Source organism: Maylandia zebra, linkage group LG16, assembly GCF_041146795.1.
Source record: "Maylandia zebra isolate NMK-2024a linkage group LG16, Mzebra_GT3a, whole genome shotgun sequence".
NCBI lineage: Eukaryota > Metazoa > Chordata > Actinopteri > Cichliformes > Cichlidae > Maylandia > Maylandia zebra.
Genome location: NC_135182.1, coordinates 22,544,352 through 22,561,949, shown reverse-complemented (window position 1 = coordinate 22,561,949; position 17,598 = coordinate 22,544,352). Strand labels below are relative to the sequence as shown.

Below are 17,598 nucleotides of genomic sequence, written 5' to 3'. Positions count from 1 at the left end.
TAAACGTGCTGCTGTTGTTTAGCGCGACATCCGCTGGTTTCCTCTTCCTGGCGCAAAGTGGGCGATAAATAAACAAGAGAGAAAAGCCGATCAGCTGATCATTGATCAGTTTCATGATTGAAGCAGAAACAGGAGAGAAGAAGAGGCAGCTGTGCAGCAAACACACAGTAACTCCAGCTTTGTGTATTTTTCATTGTAGCTGAAGTCCGGGACAAACTGTGTTTCTTTTCACCTAAATACGAAATGCGTAATATTTTCTCTGAATACGAGACGATTCTGTTTTTTACGTGACGGTTGGCAACTCTAATAATTAACCTTATGAACAAAATAAAGTTCAACATCAGTAACATAGCACCACCCAGCTGTATAGAAACTCCGTCATGCTAGCTAGCATGCAGTACGAAAAAGTCAGAATAACGAAAATAAACTCCACCTAAACTTGGTTCATATCTGACCCAGAGAGACTGCAGGTCATAACTTCTTACCTGAAGTTCAGTTCAGCTGACACTCTCGGACCAGCGGCCGCTTCGGGTCTCTCCTCTTGCCTCCCATTTCCTTCATCCACCTGCTGGCTTCCACCACTTGCTAATTTTATTGAATCTGTAGAAGCTCTGCGATAGCCACCACACGAAGTAACGAATAACGAGCCTATCTAAATCCCAGTAACGAGTAACGCGTTCCCGGTTTTGGCATAATAACTAGTTACTATGCTCGTTACCACAATAATAACGTAGTTACTGTAACGCGTTACTTAATAACTCGTTAGTCCCAACACTGGTAATGAATATATAGAAGAGCTTTAGAAGTTCTCAAGGTGAAATAGAGAAATAAAGATAGATTTAATTTTGGGTATTTTGTTGCAAGAGGTTGTTAATGCTGGGACCTTCTGCACAAGAAGAAGAAGGAGCAGTAGCAGAAGAAGAAAAAAACCAGGAGCCTCCTCTTTTATTTAAACCAGGAAGGATTGGAGCAGCAGACGGATAACTGAAGAAAAGTGTAATGTAGTGTCATAATGTATTAAGACAAATTAACCATATTTATTAAACCAACTGTTTCCTGCATAACTTCAGTGAAAATAAACTAATGTAAAAGTGGAAGTGTAAAAACTTACTCTACATTACAACAACCTTTTTTGCGTACAGCATATTCCAAATGGCAACGCATTTCTAAGACCAAAGAAAATAATTTAAATAATTGTCTAGATTCATGCTTTTTTAAACACATCTTTTCCTCCAAGTTCATACTTTGCATTAGAGCAGGGCGATATAACCAAAAATATTTATCACGATATACATTTAAAAATTTGCGATAACGATATAACTGACGATATAATTGACACTGGACAAAATACTTCACAACTCCACAACTTTATTAGTGCAAAAAAAAAACCAACAACAACATTAATGTATTTTAACTTAAACAAGCAGCTGTTTTTTATGTGCATTAAAGTTATATAAAAATGTAACAGTGCAAATGCAAATTCCTTTCTGACAGTTTAACCAAAAGGCATTTCCAGTGGAAATTGGCCGACATATCCTCAGCATAACCAGAGATGGGTAACGCGTTACTGTAATCTGATTACTTTTTCAAGTAACGAGTAAAGTGAGGGATTACTATTGCAAAAACGGTAATTAGATTACCGTTACTTTCCCGTAGGAACACTGCGTTACTAAAACCGTGATTTTTTGCGAGAATGTCTCACGACAGTGACATAAGCGAGTGCGCCGTTAGTGACAACAGCTGTGTGCAGATCAACAATGGATCATATATCGAGTGCAGAGAGAGTATGAGCGTGCAGCGTTTAAAGCGTGGAAGTACTGACCTTACTTTGAGTTTGATTCCATAAAAAGTGACAAAAACATTAGCGTCCATCGTGCGTGGGAAGAAAACTTCTTTTTACAGCGAAAAAAACCCCTAAACTTCCAAGCAAACACCGAGTGCGCTACGACGTAATGGGAAATTCACAGAGAAACTTGCGGATTCTTCCATTGACCGCGGCACACCTGCACCAGGGTAAACCTCCGCCTACCGCAGTCCTGCTTTACAGGTGAAAATAGAGCAACAGGACCACTGAGTCTTTGACTTTATTTATTTTCTGCTGTGTTTTACTTGCATCTATTTGAAAGACTGAGTGTAAACACCAAAAATATTTTATTTTATGTGCTGGAATGTTTAGAAAATAGGTTTAAATGTTAAACTAATTTATTCAAGTCAGAGAATGTTGCTTATAGTTAAATTTTTGCTTGATGCATAAAGTTAAAAGAATAAAACTGATAAAACAAGTTAAAAAAAGAGACTTTTCCATTTGATTACATTTTGTATGATGGATTATGCAGAAAAAGTAGAATTGGGCTGAAAGATCTATCGCTTTATCACCTCTTCAGGTTGTAAATCGTGTTTTTTAAAAAGTAACTAAGTAACTAAGTAATTAATTACTTTTGAAAATAAGTAATCAGTAAAGTAATGGGATTACTTTTTTGGGGAAGTAATCAGTAATTAGTTACTGATTACTTTTTTCAGGTAACTTGACCAACACTGAGCATAACCATGTATAATATCCACAAAAGAGGTTATACACACACAATACAGTAATATTATGTTGAAGCACAGTATGTATCACTCCTCGAGGCTCCTGCCTACGATAGCCGTAATGCTCCGACAATCCATCAAGCGGTGCGGCTTCGTAGCTTAGCAAAGTCGTACTGAAACATTTGACAGATTTTCCAGCTCCGTGTACCACATAAAATCGTTTCGAGGTCAGTAAACACAACCAGAATTCATACATAAGGCACATGGTATTATTTTTCTGTTGATTTTCAGAAAAATCAAAGGATTGATTTTAAGTGTGCCGTATTTTCCAAGAAACACGGTAATAACGACGGCCTGCTAGCATGCTCTACCAAAAATAGTGCTTTGTTGTGTATCTGATGGACGAAAGCTAAACCAGTTCCACACCCCTGAAGTTGCAGCATTTTTACAAACCAATTCTGGTTCATCCGTTTCATTCAACGATCTGCTTTCGCCCTTCTCATTCTGCGTCACCGCCATGCTTTTTCCACGGTGTGTATGAAAAAAGGCATGCGTGTTTTACCCATATTCTATCGCGATATTTCATTTTTCATATCGTTGCCCAACATTATACCGGTCATACCGTGAACGGTATGATATGGCCCAGCCCTACTTTGCATACTTTCAAACAATCTTTGAATACAGTTTGAATGGACTTTAATGTGAGCTTTAAACATTTGTTTGTAGTGCAATGCAGAGATCAGATAATTCATACAGATTTAAGGAATGCACTTTATTGAATAGTTCATTCAAGTTCTTACAGCTTCTTTTCTGTTTCTGTCTGCTTTGTTCTATAAGTGTTCCTTCAAACCTCCACATAATAGGTAATGTGTGGAAATATTAGCAAACTGAACCCTGACTGTGCACAGACCTTTAGATTTTATGTAACAACTGACACCACCCAATCTCAAGGTGCTGGACAGGATCCTTAAAGCAAAAATCACCTACACTGCTGTTAAAATCAAATGTGTAAAGCCTTCTACTGAAAAGGAAGCTTCATCCATCTGGAATTAAATCTAGTGCAAAATGCGCAGGGGTCTGAGTACTTTCAGAATCTGCAGCCAGCGTCACAGTCTGTCTACTGCATGAGCCAAGATCACATCATCAGTTTCTTTTTATTCAATTTTCTAACACAGAGGAAGTAAGAGTACATGTGAAATACAGTGAAGTGTTTCACTACCTCCATATGCATAAAACGATTGCTTTAGCAGCTTCAGATAGATGTTATATTGCGGACATCTTCTTGCTGTCCTCTCCAAACAGTGACTCTGCACTGTAAAAACCACCCACAGACCCGGGAGTCTGTTCAGACACAAAGACGCCTCTCCTCCTCTTTCCTGTTTTTTTCTTTTTTTAATCGCTAATCAATTTCCCCTCAAAGGAACCAGAGAGCTGTTTAATGGTTACAAAAAAGCGGAAAACAAGCAGAGAAATAGATCAAAGCGTCTCTAACACTAGCCAGGTGCAAAGCTCTGGGATCAAACCTTTTATGTGTAGCTAATTCACAATATTATAGTCAGACTTTGTCTTTTAAATTGGTGGTTCTATGGCAATTAAAATGCAGCGACGTCACTCACCATAGCCATTTATAGGCTAATAATATCTGAGCATCTGAGGTGGCTGATTGGATGACTGGTGCTTTAGATAAGACGTTTATTGCACATTATATTTAATATCCAGCAAGAGCTTCTTAAACACTTCAAAGTATGTTTTGATAATTTTGAAGAAAAACTTCATTTCTTTATTAATTTTACCTGGAAGTTATACCGTTAATAGCCCACAAACACTTCTTTGTGGCACCGTACACCTGAGCTGATGCAAACCGACACAGTCAAACAGGTGGGCGCTTATTTGTCATATGATGGAGCTGACCTTTCATTGGTAAGAATAAGCAGCTCGGACAACAGAACAGCAGAGGTCTTTCAGAAAGCAGCTCCTGGAGTGTGGCAGGCTGGGCGCTGATCTTTTGCGACAGCTGTTGTGCGGTAAGGTGCGGCTCCGCTAGGCCGAGAAGTCATTTCGCACACGCGCTGCTGCAACACTTTGTGGTCGCAGCTGCACCTGCGATGCAGACCCTTATAGTGTATGAGCAGAGGAGAGAAAGGTGTCACACACATAAAGACGCACGCCACATGGTGGAGATAACACCGCGGCGACTGCAGCTCAAGCTGAAGAAAAGAGACCTGAAAGGAAGATGTTATCAGGACGGCTGTAGTCAAAATCAATTTGCCAGATTATTTACTTCTATTTTGGCAACACAACAACAACAGCTTCCCAGCGGCTGTTGCTCATGCACTTACTGTATGTGGGAGAAGCACTGTTATATGTTACAGTAGTGACATTTCTGAATGTCACACACGTTACTTGTGCGCTGGATAATTTTGACACTGAGTGATTGGCACTCTTCTTCTGCACTCAGATGAAAATCATTTGCACAGAAAGAGCACTTCGAGTTATCTGCTTTTCTGACTCATTTGCTTCAACTTCCATCTTTTTCTTATCTTTACTTTTTCTTCTTGCTCGCTCTCTCTATCGCCACGTCTCCTCGGCTATATGATAGATCTGTTCTGTCAACGCAACTTCTTATCTTTACTCACCAAGTCTGTCTTTTTCTTATAAAATATGATGCTTTTAATAGAAAAGTCATACATGGGAGTAATTATTGTCTTTCATAAGCCTTACTGTAGTATACTTTCATGTGTTCACCTTTAACACAAACTGAGCCATGTGGCATTATTATTTTTCCTGTGATAATTTAAAAGTTTTCTAAATTCAAATCAATCGCATGCACTGTGGAGTTAAGCTGCAGTATAACTTAAATAGAGGAAGTCAGGGATGTGACCGTAACCTGCAGACAGAGTCAGGCGATAATGGAGCCAGGCCTGGGGGAGGAAGAGCTTGCAACACTGTGAGAAGCAATTTGAGGTAGCTCAATAAGTCATGACCCTGTAGAGGTTTTATCATGCAGCATTCAGGCTTTCATGTGCTGTGACAGAATCAGAAGGTGCACCATTAGGCATGAATTCCCAAGGTACGGCATCAGATCGGAAAGAAAGGACACTTTGCCCAGCTGGCAAGTCACATTTGACCTATTGTTCATACTGGATGCATAGAATAGGTTACAAATGTAGTCATTCTGTTTTCAGATCTGTCCTGTAATAATATATTCGATCCATTTTAAAATATATTTGCTCATATAAAAGTGATATACAAGTGCTTAAAAGGGCTTGCCCCAGATTATCTAGTGGATTTCTTTTTACATTCCTATGCCCCATATTGCTCACTTAGAGTTGTGGATCATCATCCAGTATCTCTTGGTCTTAGTCTATTGTTACCTTCATTAGGTTTATAATTGTGATTCTGTTTATTGTATAGGTTTTTATTTTGCTGCACTAATGTAAGGTGACCTTAAGGCTCTTTAAAGGTGGTATAAATAAAATATATTATTATTATTATTATTATTATTATTATTATAATTATTATGAATTCCCAGTTGGCTTGTAAAGGTGACTGTGTATTCAGTCACAGTACCAACACTCTGGAATAGTCTCCCTCCTCAGATTAGGCCATCTACCTCGCTAAAATTCTTCAAATCCCATCTTAAGACATATTTCCTTTCAATAGCTTTTTGGGCTTCGTACTACTTTTGAACATGCTGCATTTCCCCTAGTGCTTTCTTGTTTACGTTTATTATTTTAATTGTTGTTTTTACTGTGATCATTTTAGATTTTTACATGTTTTTTTAAAATATTGAATTATTATTTTTATTCATTTTATTGCCCTTAAATCATTTACATTGTGTTTTGATGATTTTATTCATTGTGCAGCACTTCGGTCAGCATCTGTTGTATTTACATTTCCTATATAAATAAAATGACTTGACTCTATATCTGTATACTGCATGGGGCAAACTGTATAGCTGTATATAAAGTCTGTTGTGGCCAAAGCGTAGAAATTATGCAGTTTGGATGAAGATGATCAGGTTAAGAAATACTGTATGTTATAGTAAAGTATGGCTTGGCCAAAAGTAGTTCATTAATGGTACAGTGACTGAGTGCAGCTGACAGCTGGGGCATGGGAGTGCACTGCATAGGCAGATAGGACAGTGGTGCTTGGCAGGGAGGCCAAAACTGTCACGGCTCATTTCTACGGTCAGGAATGAAGAGTACACTTCTCATCAGTGTATCTTTGCTCAGCCAAAAGATTAGCTCTTCACATAAACGCTGCAGAAGACTTTGTACTTTTGAAAACAGAATAGTTATTAACTCTATTAATTAGAGGTTGTGTGACCTTATAATTGCTTGTTTTTATTGTACTGCACCATCACTGTTTCTCTCTATCCTTTCAAACGGTAAAGCACTCGAATGAGTACTCCTCTATGTCATTCAGGTCTCACGAGAGCTGAGGTGGTGGTGATGATGAAAGCCCACAGACGGGTGTGTGATGCCAGTGTGAGCCAGATGTCAAACTGAGGTCTTCAGCTGTTTTCCTGGCCACTGAAAGTGCACAAACAGCTTCACACACAATTGACTCAAAATAAAGACCGCTTGATTAAAAATACACTTTGGTCATGGTGACAGGTCAGGGAAAATGTGATGCAGCAAACTGTAAAAGCAGGAAGAGCGCAGAAGGTCTTTTGTTGTTCTGTTGAAACCATCTCATTAATAAATAAAAGAATCTGTCTGTGTGGGGCTGGTCTTAGCTTTTGTTGTGTACCATTCATCCAGTCTGCTTTACACTTGGTGGGTTTAGGCCTATTGCTGATAATGCAGAGCCAAGCTTGAAGTAGTTTGGATGAATGCTTCAGGTAGAGTAGAAATACAGACTAAAACTTGTCCAGCTCCTCATAGATTACCAAATGTTTTCAAATTCATGGGTTTTCTTGGAGAATCAAGCAGTTGTAAAAATGAAGACATTGCAGAAATGGCAAAAACTGTAGTTTCTCTCCTGCTCAGTCCATTGTGTTAAAGGTATATAATAGATGGATCCTACTGTGAGATCATCTACTGATTTGTGAGCTTTACAATGAGTGTTTTTGAAATCACCATCTTGATGTTTTGAAACCATAATCTAAAGTCATTTACTCATTCAGGTCAGGGCTGTGGACTGTTTTTCTTATGGATTCATACAGAACTGAGGGTCTTTTTGCAGCCACTGATATCCCTCGTGTGTGTCTTATCTATAAGACAATAAGTCAGGGGTGTGGCTGCTTTGATTGACAGGAGCTGTAGCTTATTCTGGTGATTTGAGTTAGTGAGCTCGACTTCTTGACTGTCGATGTGTGGAAAATAATCACAACATTTCACTTTTTCCACATTTTGTCACGTTACAGTATTACTTCTCGCTGTTGAAAACACTACATCCACATGAACAGATTACAGATTCAAATCATTACCCAGAAATATTACTACACTAAAACAGTTTGTATATCAGGAATGAAAGATAGCAAAGTCTTCTCATTCATCAAAAATCAGTTTGAAAGTGCAATTTAAGAAAAAAGCAAAAAAAAAACAACTCCCTCCCTTGATACTCTGTCAGAGTGGTCTCTTGAAAAGGTTATTACCTGGTGGTAATGGTGTATAGAGAAACTTCCCCCCGAAAGTCAAGTAATAATTCCCTTTCGGTGACAACACTGTTCTGATTGTAGCTGGCAGAGAGTGGCATGGTTAGAAGGTCAGTAAAGTCTGAAACGCACTCACGCAACAGCTGTAATGGATTGCAGGTTCAATAACACATCGACACCACTATTATTTTAAAGCAACAAAGACTCATTACATATTGTGCTGCACTGTGCTTGCATGACTGCAGTGAATGATGAGTTCCTGCTGTTGTCTGTCATGAATCTTGTCTTTAGCGTGAAAATTGTTTGGTTTAGCAAAATCTGATGTATCCTCTAATTACAAGCTGCCATAGCAAAGCTGGTATTGCTTTTACCTTGTGAGTCTATTTGTGACTGCGCTGTGTTGGGTACACCTACCACAGCCGCATCTATGACAAAGGTGGCTGTGCGTACTTTGGCAGGTGCATTTTTGTCTGTCTTCCGAGTGGGGGGTATAATTATTTGATCCCCTCCTGAATTTGTATGTTTACTGACTTACAAGGTAATGAAAAGTCTCTAGTTTTTATGGCAGTTTCATTTTAATGGTGAGAGACAGAATATTAAGCAAAAATTTCAGAAAAAAACATCACATTAAATAAAAGCTATGAACTGATTTGTATTTTACTGAGTGAAATTTGATCCCCTACAACTCATCCAGAGTCCTACATATCAGCTGTGTGCTGATTTTTTTGTGATTACAATCAATCAATCAATCAATCACAATAAATAAATAAAAAATGCTATGTATATAAAACACACCCGTCCACATAATCAGTTTCTTCCACTCCAAACTCTCCACAACCACCGGCAAGACCAAAGAGCTGTCAAAAGACATCAGGGACAAGAGTGCAGACCTGCACAAAGCTGGAATGGGCTGCAAAACCATCAGTGAGAAGCTTGGTGTGAAGGTGACAACTGTTAGTGCGATTATCCGGAAAAGGAAGAAATATAAAATGACCATCAATCGCCTTCAGCCTGTAGGTCCATGCAAGATGTTGCCTCATGGAGTGAGGATAATCAAGATTAAGGTGGTCGATCAGCCTAAAACTACAAGGGAGGAACGCTTATATTGTGTTTGGGTCACATTTGACTTGTTTTCAAGTTTAGATATGTGAAAAGCACTCTGCTTTTTTTTTTTTTTTGAAACAAGGGTTCATGTCAATCTTCAGAAGCAGGTTTTTTAACAGTGATGTAACAACAAAAATGTGTTTTCACTTTCACCATTTTAGTAAAGATCTTCAAAAAAAGGCCCATTTGTTGCGTTACAGGTCAAATATGAGCTGGCAGAGAGCACTGAGAGCATCCATAAATTTTGAGTAAGGGGACATTTTATTTTACAAAGGGACACTTCACATTTCTTCCCACATTGTTTTTAAATTTTGACTGTATTTGTAAGTTTATCAAATGTTTAAAGATTTATTTACATGATAATGTATCTTATGTCTTTCACTTATTGATGTTTTATTATGGCCGTTGTCACAAAAGAGGTTTTGAGTACGTTGACAGGTTCTTTTTATTATCACTGTGGATTTTCCCAACACGATAGCATCACAACCGGTGTAAGATCCTGTTACAAAACTTAACAAGTGTCTATTTAGAAAATAGAAATACCCGATTACTTCTTCAATACACACTAACACACATGCACACACACACCTTTATCCCAACTCTGTCCTTAAACTCATATTAACCTACTTTTTAAGGCACCAACTGACTGTCAGATTTCAGAAGTCTTATAAGTTTATTGCAGGCCACGCTGTCCAGCATGGATAACAAACCTGCATACACAACATCAAGTTTTATGTAAGTAGACTGAGAGATGATAATACTTATTAAATTGTAGGCTAGCATGCATGGATGCAGTTTCTCTATCCCTGTATTATCTCCTCCTTGATGCAGCCATGATAACAGCTGGAAGACACATTCTACGAACAAGGCGTCTGCTGGCCAAACTAAATGAGATTTTCTTTCTTGTTTAGCACATGCAGTGTATGAGCTTTTGGGTTTGGACTTGCTTTGTTTTTTCACACCAACATGAGTGTCAGGGTACCTCTCATGTGGTATTCCTGTTGGTTGATTAATAAATAGATTCTAGCATTTATATTATGAGATAGTAATCTTGTCAGTCTTGTCAGTCAGTTATTGTTTTGTCCAAGTTAGCGTTCTTAACAACCCGTCATTTGTTAAATTTCTGCAACAAATGTTTTAGAAATCTGTCAAAAACTTGTTTATAACTATAAATCATATTGTTATATATTAGTCAAAAAACAAAAACCTAACTGAATTCATGTTTTTATACCAACATTTGAGCAGGCACACTGGATTTCTATGAAATTAATCAAATTTCCTCCACTTCTTCCTGTTCAGGAGTGCAAGCAAATAGCTGTAATTTGGCACACAGAAACATAAAAAATTATTTCAATAATTAACAATGGTGTTAATTTCAGGCAGCTGTGCCATAAACCTTACATTGAGTGGTAAAATTGCTTGAACGGTAACTTAATCAGAGGTTTTTCACAAAAAACGGGAACCTGACATGAATGAACACAACAGCATTAAGCAGTTAAAGTCACTCCGTAAACTGAAAATGATGCTTCATGGAGCTGTGATGTTCAGCCAAGTTGGGATTTTGCATTACTCATTACCAGCTGCACTTCAAGAAACAAAAAGTGAACGAGTTGTTCAGCTTGAGAGTAATCTAAAAGTGAACAGACTTTTGCTCCTACTCTTTCAGTAATGTATGCACACACACGTTGGATTACACTAAAGTGTTAGTGGCAGGATTCCTCAGATGTTAAATCCCAGTGATGCTTCAGTGTGAAACAATCAACAGTACAACAGAGCCATGACTCATCCTGTAACTGCTGTTCGAGATGTGAAGTAATGCAATCAGTCTTCAGAACTAGTCCTCGTGGATTTATCACAACTTGTCTTCCACAATTATTGCTTTTGTTAGATTTTGGCATCTCATGACATCTGCACCAGCTGGTTCAGACCGAATACATTTTACTGTTGATGAAAATATCTGCATTTTATAGTCTGCATTCAGCTTTTTTCCAGCCATGTTTCCAAAGAAGCAAGAAGGCTGTGGTAAATGCTAAAAAAAAAAAAACCTATCCAAATGACTGGCAAATCCCTACATTGATTTAATAGCACAACAAAGATAAAATGAAAAATGTTTTTCAGTTGGAATTGGGTGCAAGACAAACATTGTAAAAAAACTGGAGTAGAGGTATGAAAATACTGCAAAAGAAACACCTGGTAGAACGTCTCACAATTAATGACGCTAATTAGGAAAATGACGGGATATAAAAAGAAAATCCCATAAATCCTGTGTTTTTCAGAAGTACAGATAAAGGGGGGTTCAGGTCTCTGTGAAAGTTGGTGTCGGTAAATGCTTTGAGATTTTAGAAAAATAAAAGATAAAATAAAATGTCTAAATGTCTAGATTTCAGTAGATTTCAGCTGTGGTATGTAAAATCTTTAAAAATCTGTCCACATACAAGTGATATGGGTGAAAACCAATACAGAAGGGTTGTAATCTTAAGGCCCTTGGATAACACTGCATTAAAATAATATCATATTCTGGGTGTAAACTGCATTATATACAGATTTAGGAGTGTCATATGGTACCCAGATGAGGCTTGCTTATTTCTGAACGACAATGTCAAACCAGATTCTGCACATGCTGCAGCAGCATGTATCTGTAATAAAAATATAGTACGAGTTAAATCTCTTGCCTGTGATGCTTATGCAAGGTTTTTCAAAGAAGAAGTGAATTGTAGATATAAACAAGCCCCTGTCCTAACTCTTTTGAAATGGGCACAAACACTATTTTGTTTTAAATACAATTAAATTAATCACATTCAGCAATAGAGAATTGGCTAAATTTGCTTATGTTTTTTTTCCTCTTTTTAAAATGTGTTTCACATTTTAATTTTCACTCTTATTTCAGTGTACCAACTCTTTAAAAATGGGAAAGTAATAAAGAATTACATTGAGCCTGAGTAGTTTTGAGAAGAAACATCTCACTGTTTAAAGACACAGCAGAGAAAAACTTCATCAAACCACAATTCAATGAGATAAACATAAGACGACATTAACAGATTTATTTCTCCCACATCACGGCTATAAAATAAACTGAATGGGAATAAAGCTGTGGGAGAATAGGAGTAAACCGAGGAGGTGGCTGTGGTGCCTTGCTGCTATTTGGAGCTTTTAGTCACTATCCAGTTCATCGACTGAATCTCTGCTTACCAGCCAATCATATGAGAGCGAGTCAGGACCCGAAGCCTCTTTTAGCCCACAATCAACACCCTGCAGATGCAGTCACAGTTGAACAAAGCTGGCATACAGTCCACATGGGATAAAGTGAGTTAATGCTGTTTTTACCTGTGCTGCGGTTGTGATATAAGTTACTCTAACCAGACTGCAAGTGTATTAACAAAATAAGAACATGTTTGTTTGTTTTTTTTAAAATCCCAAACACTTTGTGAATAAATGATGATTAACACAAAACCAGGTAACATCAAGTTATAAACTGAACCATGTTATGAAGCCCTAGCTTGGTGCTTTTGTTTTACACCGAGTAAAACTCTTAATGTGTGCCTAAATATATCGAGAGGACTTTAACATAAGCTTTGCGGGGAACTATCAGATTGCTGAGAGCAGGAAGGCTGGCGGTATAGATGACTGTTTGCTGTTAGAATCTCCTAAATCTCCCTCAGCATTGGTGTGTGACAGGTGTGTGTATTCTTTGAGATGGCCTCTAGTGGTAAATCCAAAGTAAAATCCTAAATAAGAAGAAAAATTATAGTATTTAAACTTGAATTTCCAACTTTAGATCTGCTTCTTTCAGGATCTCTAAAATGAGCCAGATTTCAGCCTATATAAATGTGTATGAAGCACTGCGGGATAAACTAACTACAGCTCAGCTGCAGACAGAAGATTGTTCTCTGCTGGATATTTAATATTTGAGAGCTATTCTCAGCACTACCTAACAGAAGCAATCACAGAAAAGAGAAACGCTTGGAGTCATATATACAAATACAATTATACCTGCTGCATTTTTACTGTTATTGTATCCCATATTCAGTTAGGCCAAAAAAATTTTTGTGTTTATGTTTTATGTTTACTTATATTAATAACACTTCATGCTGTTATTAACAGAGAAAGACATGTTTCTCTTTGCATCATTTGCTTTGTTAATGTGTTGCTCTAACTACAGAGAGTCATACCTGAGGTGAAAATGTGAAAAAATCTATTGCTCAGCTTGAAAAACTAAATGTGGCTTAATTATTCAGAGGTAAATTTATGGGGTGTGAATTTTACATGTAAAGAAGCCTATTAACTTGCTATGAATAACCTCCCAGGATTGTGTGCTTTTGCAGTTATTTCTTATTAGAAATTTGAAGAAGGCAAGACAAGAACAGAATATGAACCCTATAAACCCAGCTCAGCTGTATATTTAAGATTTCCAGCTCTGGGTTTCTGTGGAGGCTGACTCCGAGAGGTGTTGATTCAGTTGTTGCAATTTCTCAAGCTGTTGTTTTTGGTGGTTTTTCATTAAACTCCTCTCTTCTAAAGAATCTAGGCAATATTTGCCCCCCACTGTTGAAGACTATAAAATATAGCCGCAGTAAAGTCAACATCATAAGCTTCACAAATGCAGCATTTATTGCCACTCTACTGGATTGTGCCATATTTGATAGCAGTTGTTTTAATTTCATGTAACCCATGTGTAGGTCTTCCACCTATAAGAGTATAAAATCTAATTACTGCTTACTCATTTATTTTTCCTCAGCACGATTAGTAAAATAAGTGCTTGCTTGAATTCTTCAGATCCAGCATGAGGACAGCAAATGTGGCCTGAGACAGTTTCCACCTTGACAAACATTCATCAGACGAGTAAGGCCGTGTCAGACAAGATGCATAGATCAGAAAGGGTAAAACAGATGGAGTAACTGGGGTGAAGGGCATTTTAAATTAAGTTGATTCTATTTAACTGCGAGCGGAGCACAGGTGGGCAATCAGACAGCAGCGTATTGTCCGATAGCTTCATCCTCTCTGAACTGAGAAAGCAAGTCATTTTTAAGGCTCCAGGGGAGGTAGAATCCAGGTGAAGCAGGGGATGAGCATAACAGATGTTTTGGCAGAAGGAGGAAGGATGTAAAAAGCTGCATGGATCAAAATCTGACCCAGACAGGGCTCTCTTGGGAAGGCGGGAAGGCTTTTTTTTTTTCTTGGACTCTAGAGCATTTTTAAGGCATCCTTTTGGGTAAAATAATTCATATTTAGATGTTAAATCTAAATCTAATTTAAAAAATCAAAAGAGGGAAAAGCAGCTATTTCTTTGTTCCCTGTAACTGTACAACTCTTCATAGATATAGATAAAGCTTAAAAATATATATTCATCGGGATCAGTACCCTCTGTTGTATTTTAACATCATGTCATTATCACAGTATGAATCAAAGAGCTCTTTCTCCTGCTGTAATTTTAGCTTCTGAGATCTCAGTTACTTTGGCAGAGGGCGTGGTGGAGGAAATGACAGAAAAGCAGATCTTAAGAAGAAAACTTTAATTACAGAATGAATTTATTCAAATGAACATGATACACAGCATTACGGACTTTCACCGCTGCCGACAAAGACACGCAAACAACTGTCACCAGAAAATAGAGAGCTGCATGTTGCATGCAGAGGCATACAACATTCATGTATTTTGCCCTTGCATTTTCGATGCAAGGAGGTATTTCTAAGCAGCAAATACAAAGACTTTGCCACTATTTTGACAAAGGATGCTGCTTTACAAACAGGGAAACTATACTGAAATGACAACAGTGCGTGATTAAATAGCCTACAGTACTTAATACAACAATAGGCTTAAAACGCACTATACCTCTAGAAGATGAATGAGTCTTTCTTGGCTTTAAAGGCCAGCAGAAATAAGGTAGACCCACCCCGTGAGTATCAGCCACCAGCAGAGTTCAGTTACCTCTTGCAAGGTGACCGCTCCTCTGAGTTCTTGTTTCTTTTTCTAAGTACCATTATGAAAACGGGGCCCGGTTTTGGCGGCTGATCATCACACTGTCTCCGATCTGTGGCCATCTGATCAGAGTGTGATCACTGTATATGTCTTTATCAGTCAGTAGGCTCCAACAATAACTGCTTCCGCTTCTTTTGACGGTCTTCTGTCCGTTACCAAAAAGTTAATCATCCCCTCTGACTTTATGAGGAGGTTGCAGCCTAAGAAAAATATGCCAAACACCACCGTGAGGGATAAAACGCACATGACAGCTATCTGGACCACCCTCATGATGAAGAGGCTCCTCTCATCCGGAGCGGCTGCCACAAAGCCATTATCAGTCACCACGGATGAAAAGTTGCAGCAAAAAACCTCCTCTGTCTTGTTGAATAGGCCGCTCTCTGTTTGGTTGAAGCCGGTGTTATTCATGTCTACTTTCGCAAAACCAAACTTTCAGTGCGACAGATGCGGAAGGCGGAGAGAGAAAGACGCGCTGGGCACGATCCGGCAGAAATTGTCATCAAGTGAAAAGTGAAGATGAGGAGGCGGCGAGTTGAACAAGTTCCCTCAGATCAGACAGCGCTCTTCTTGAGTTTAACAAGCTGCTTTGGCATCGCATTACTGGGGATTTCATGTGGTGTGCTGCCAGTTTCAGAGCGGAATGAAGCCACCAGCCCCGCCGTTAAATAGCCAGACTGTCGCTGTTTTCCAGTGGCAGGAAGGCACAGCAAGAGCGCCACCATACGACCATACTAATGTGCATGTATGTAGGACATTACGTACTGTCTGTTACGTATGTTTGGGTGTTTGCGGTCATCTGTGTGTTGGTGTGTGTATGCATGCATGGTTTACTGAGTTGGTGGTTCATTCAAAACCTTGACAGGTCTTTGCTGACCCCGTGTCAGAGAGAGGCCAGAGCAGCTTGCATCGTGTTCCTGCAGCCATACTGAAGACCAGAACTGTTCAATATACGAATGCAAAGTGAGCTTCATAAGCTTTACAAATGCGTGTTGCAGCTGAAACGGCACGTCTCAGTTTTTCTACATGAAGTAAATGATGTAGTAAATGTAGTAAGATGTAGTTAATACATGCGTAAAATTACAGAAAAAGTCCTGATGAATTTGTCTGTGAATTGAAAAGCAAACAAAAAACGAAAGAGAGAGAGAAATTTCTGTAGTTTTAATTGTTATTGTTGATCTGTTACTTAATTCCTTTTTATGAATGGCAACGATGATTATCAGATTACCCGGAAAAGCTGAAACCTATGAATATAAGTTAAAAGTCCAAAATATATTCCCTCCTACACATGATCTAAAGCCGCCCAGACTGGATGCTTAGCTGGCTGATTTAAGCTCCCCGTGATAATAATAAGAACACAAGTGTTACAGATGTTTGTAACAATGGCTTTGTTCATGACAGTGAACCAACATGCACAATATGAGGACCCTGAAATGGCTTGGAGGCAAATTTAATAATATGAATCAGTGTTTTTTCCACTGCCACATGCAAAAGGCCTGCTTATAGCACAGTGTTTTCCTATCTTGCCTTTAGGAGGTTTATGCCTCACACCTCACAGCTTTGGCCTGTCATAAACAATAAAAGGAATCCTTTGTGAATTTTTTTGAAATAAAGTTTTGAGTTCAAAACTCAGGTTATTTCCACTGAGTTTTACTTTACATTTCCCTCACAATTACCCAGCCAGTAGAGCTCACTCTAAAACTTGAAAAAAACTTTATACTATACATCAGCTGTCGTAGAAAAACATACTCCCCAAAGCCATCTAGTTACTCAAAGTCTTAAAACTACTACTACTAATAATAATGATAATAGAAGTATTATTTTCAAATTTTTTTTTATTACTTTCTAACTCAAGGAGGGCGTGTAGTGACATCTAGTGGATAATTTGGGTCTGATCTGAAGCCAGTGTTCATCTGCATACACTGCAGATATGAACGGAAGTCAGATTTATTTCACAGAAAACAGATTGCAGTATTTATTGCAGCTTCTTTATTGTCGCTGAGGTAAATGAAATAGCAATAAAGGAGAGTTTGGAGTCTGTGGCTGCACATTGTTGACAGTACATCAGAGTTATTATGATTCCCTGAATGTTTATTAAATGCTTCGGTTAGATTTTATCTGGCTAATTGCCCAGGGGCAAAACCGAGTTTCTTATCAATAACAGTAGATGGCAGCATTGTTCAACACGATCCACCAAAAGTCTGCTTCAAAATAGCTGTGATGTACACAAGTGTCTGTGTCGTTTGGAAATTTTCAGTGAATTGACCTTTAGACCCTGACCGGGTGTAATCTGCCTTAGAGTGCATTTTAACCAGCTTTCTCCTTGTCCCTACTGGAAACATAAACAGGAAAACGCTCTAACAGTTGCTTATAAGCTTTATAAAGGCGAA

The 17,598-nt window shown here is 38.3% G+C and overlaps 1 protein-coding gene across 1 annotated transcript; it reads right to left on the bottom strand.

Annotated features, from left to right (window-relative positions):
- Positions 1–14,749: 14,749 nt before the first annotated feature.
- On the bottom strand, positions 14,750–15,879 carry rprma (reprimo, TP53 dependent G2 arrest mediator candidate a). The gene has a single exon (XM_004555414.2). The coding sequence runs from the start codon at positions 15,617–15,619 to the stop codon at positions 15,311–15,313; it is 309 nt and encodes a 102-aa protein (XP_004555471.1). The 5' UTR covers positions 15,620–15,879; the 3' UTR covers positions 14,750–15,310.
- Between the last annotated feature and the right edge of the window lie 1,719 nt (positions 15,880–17,598).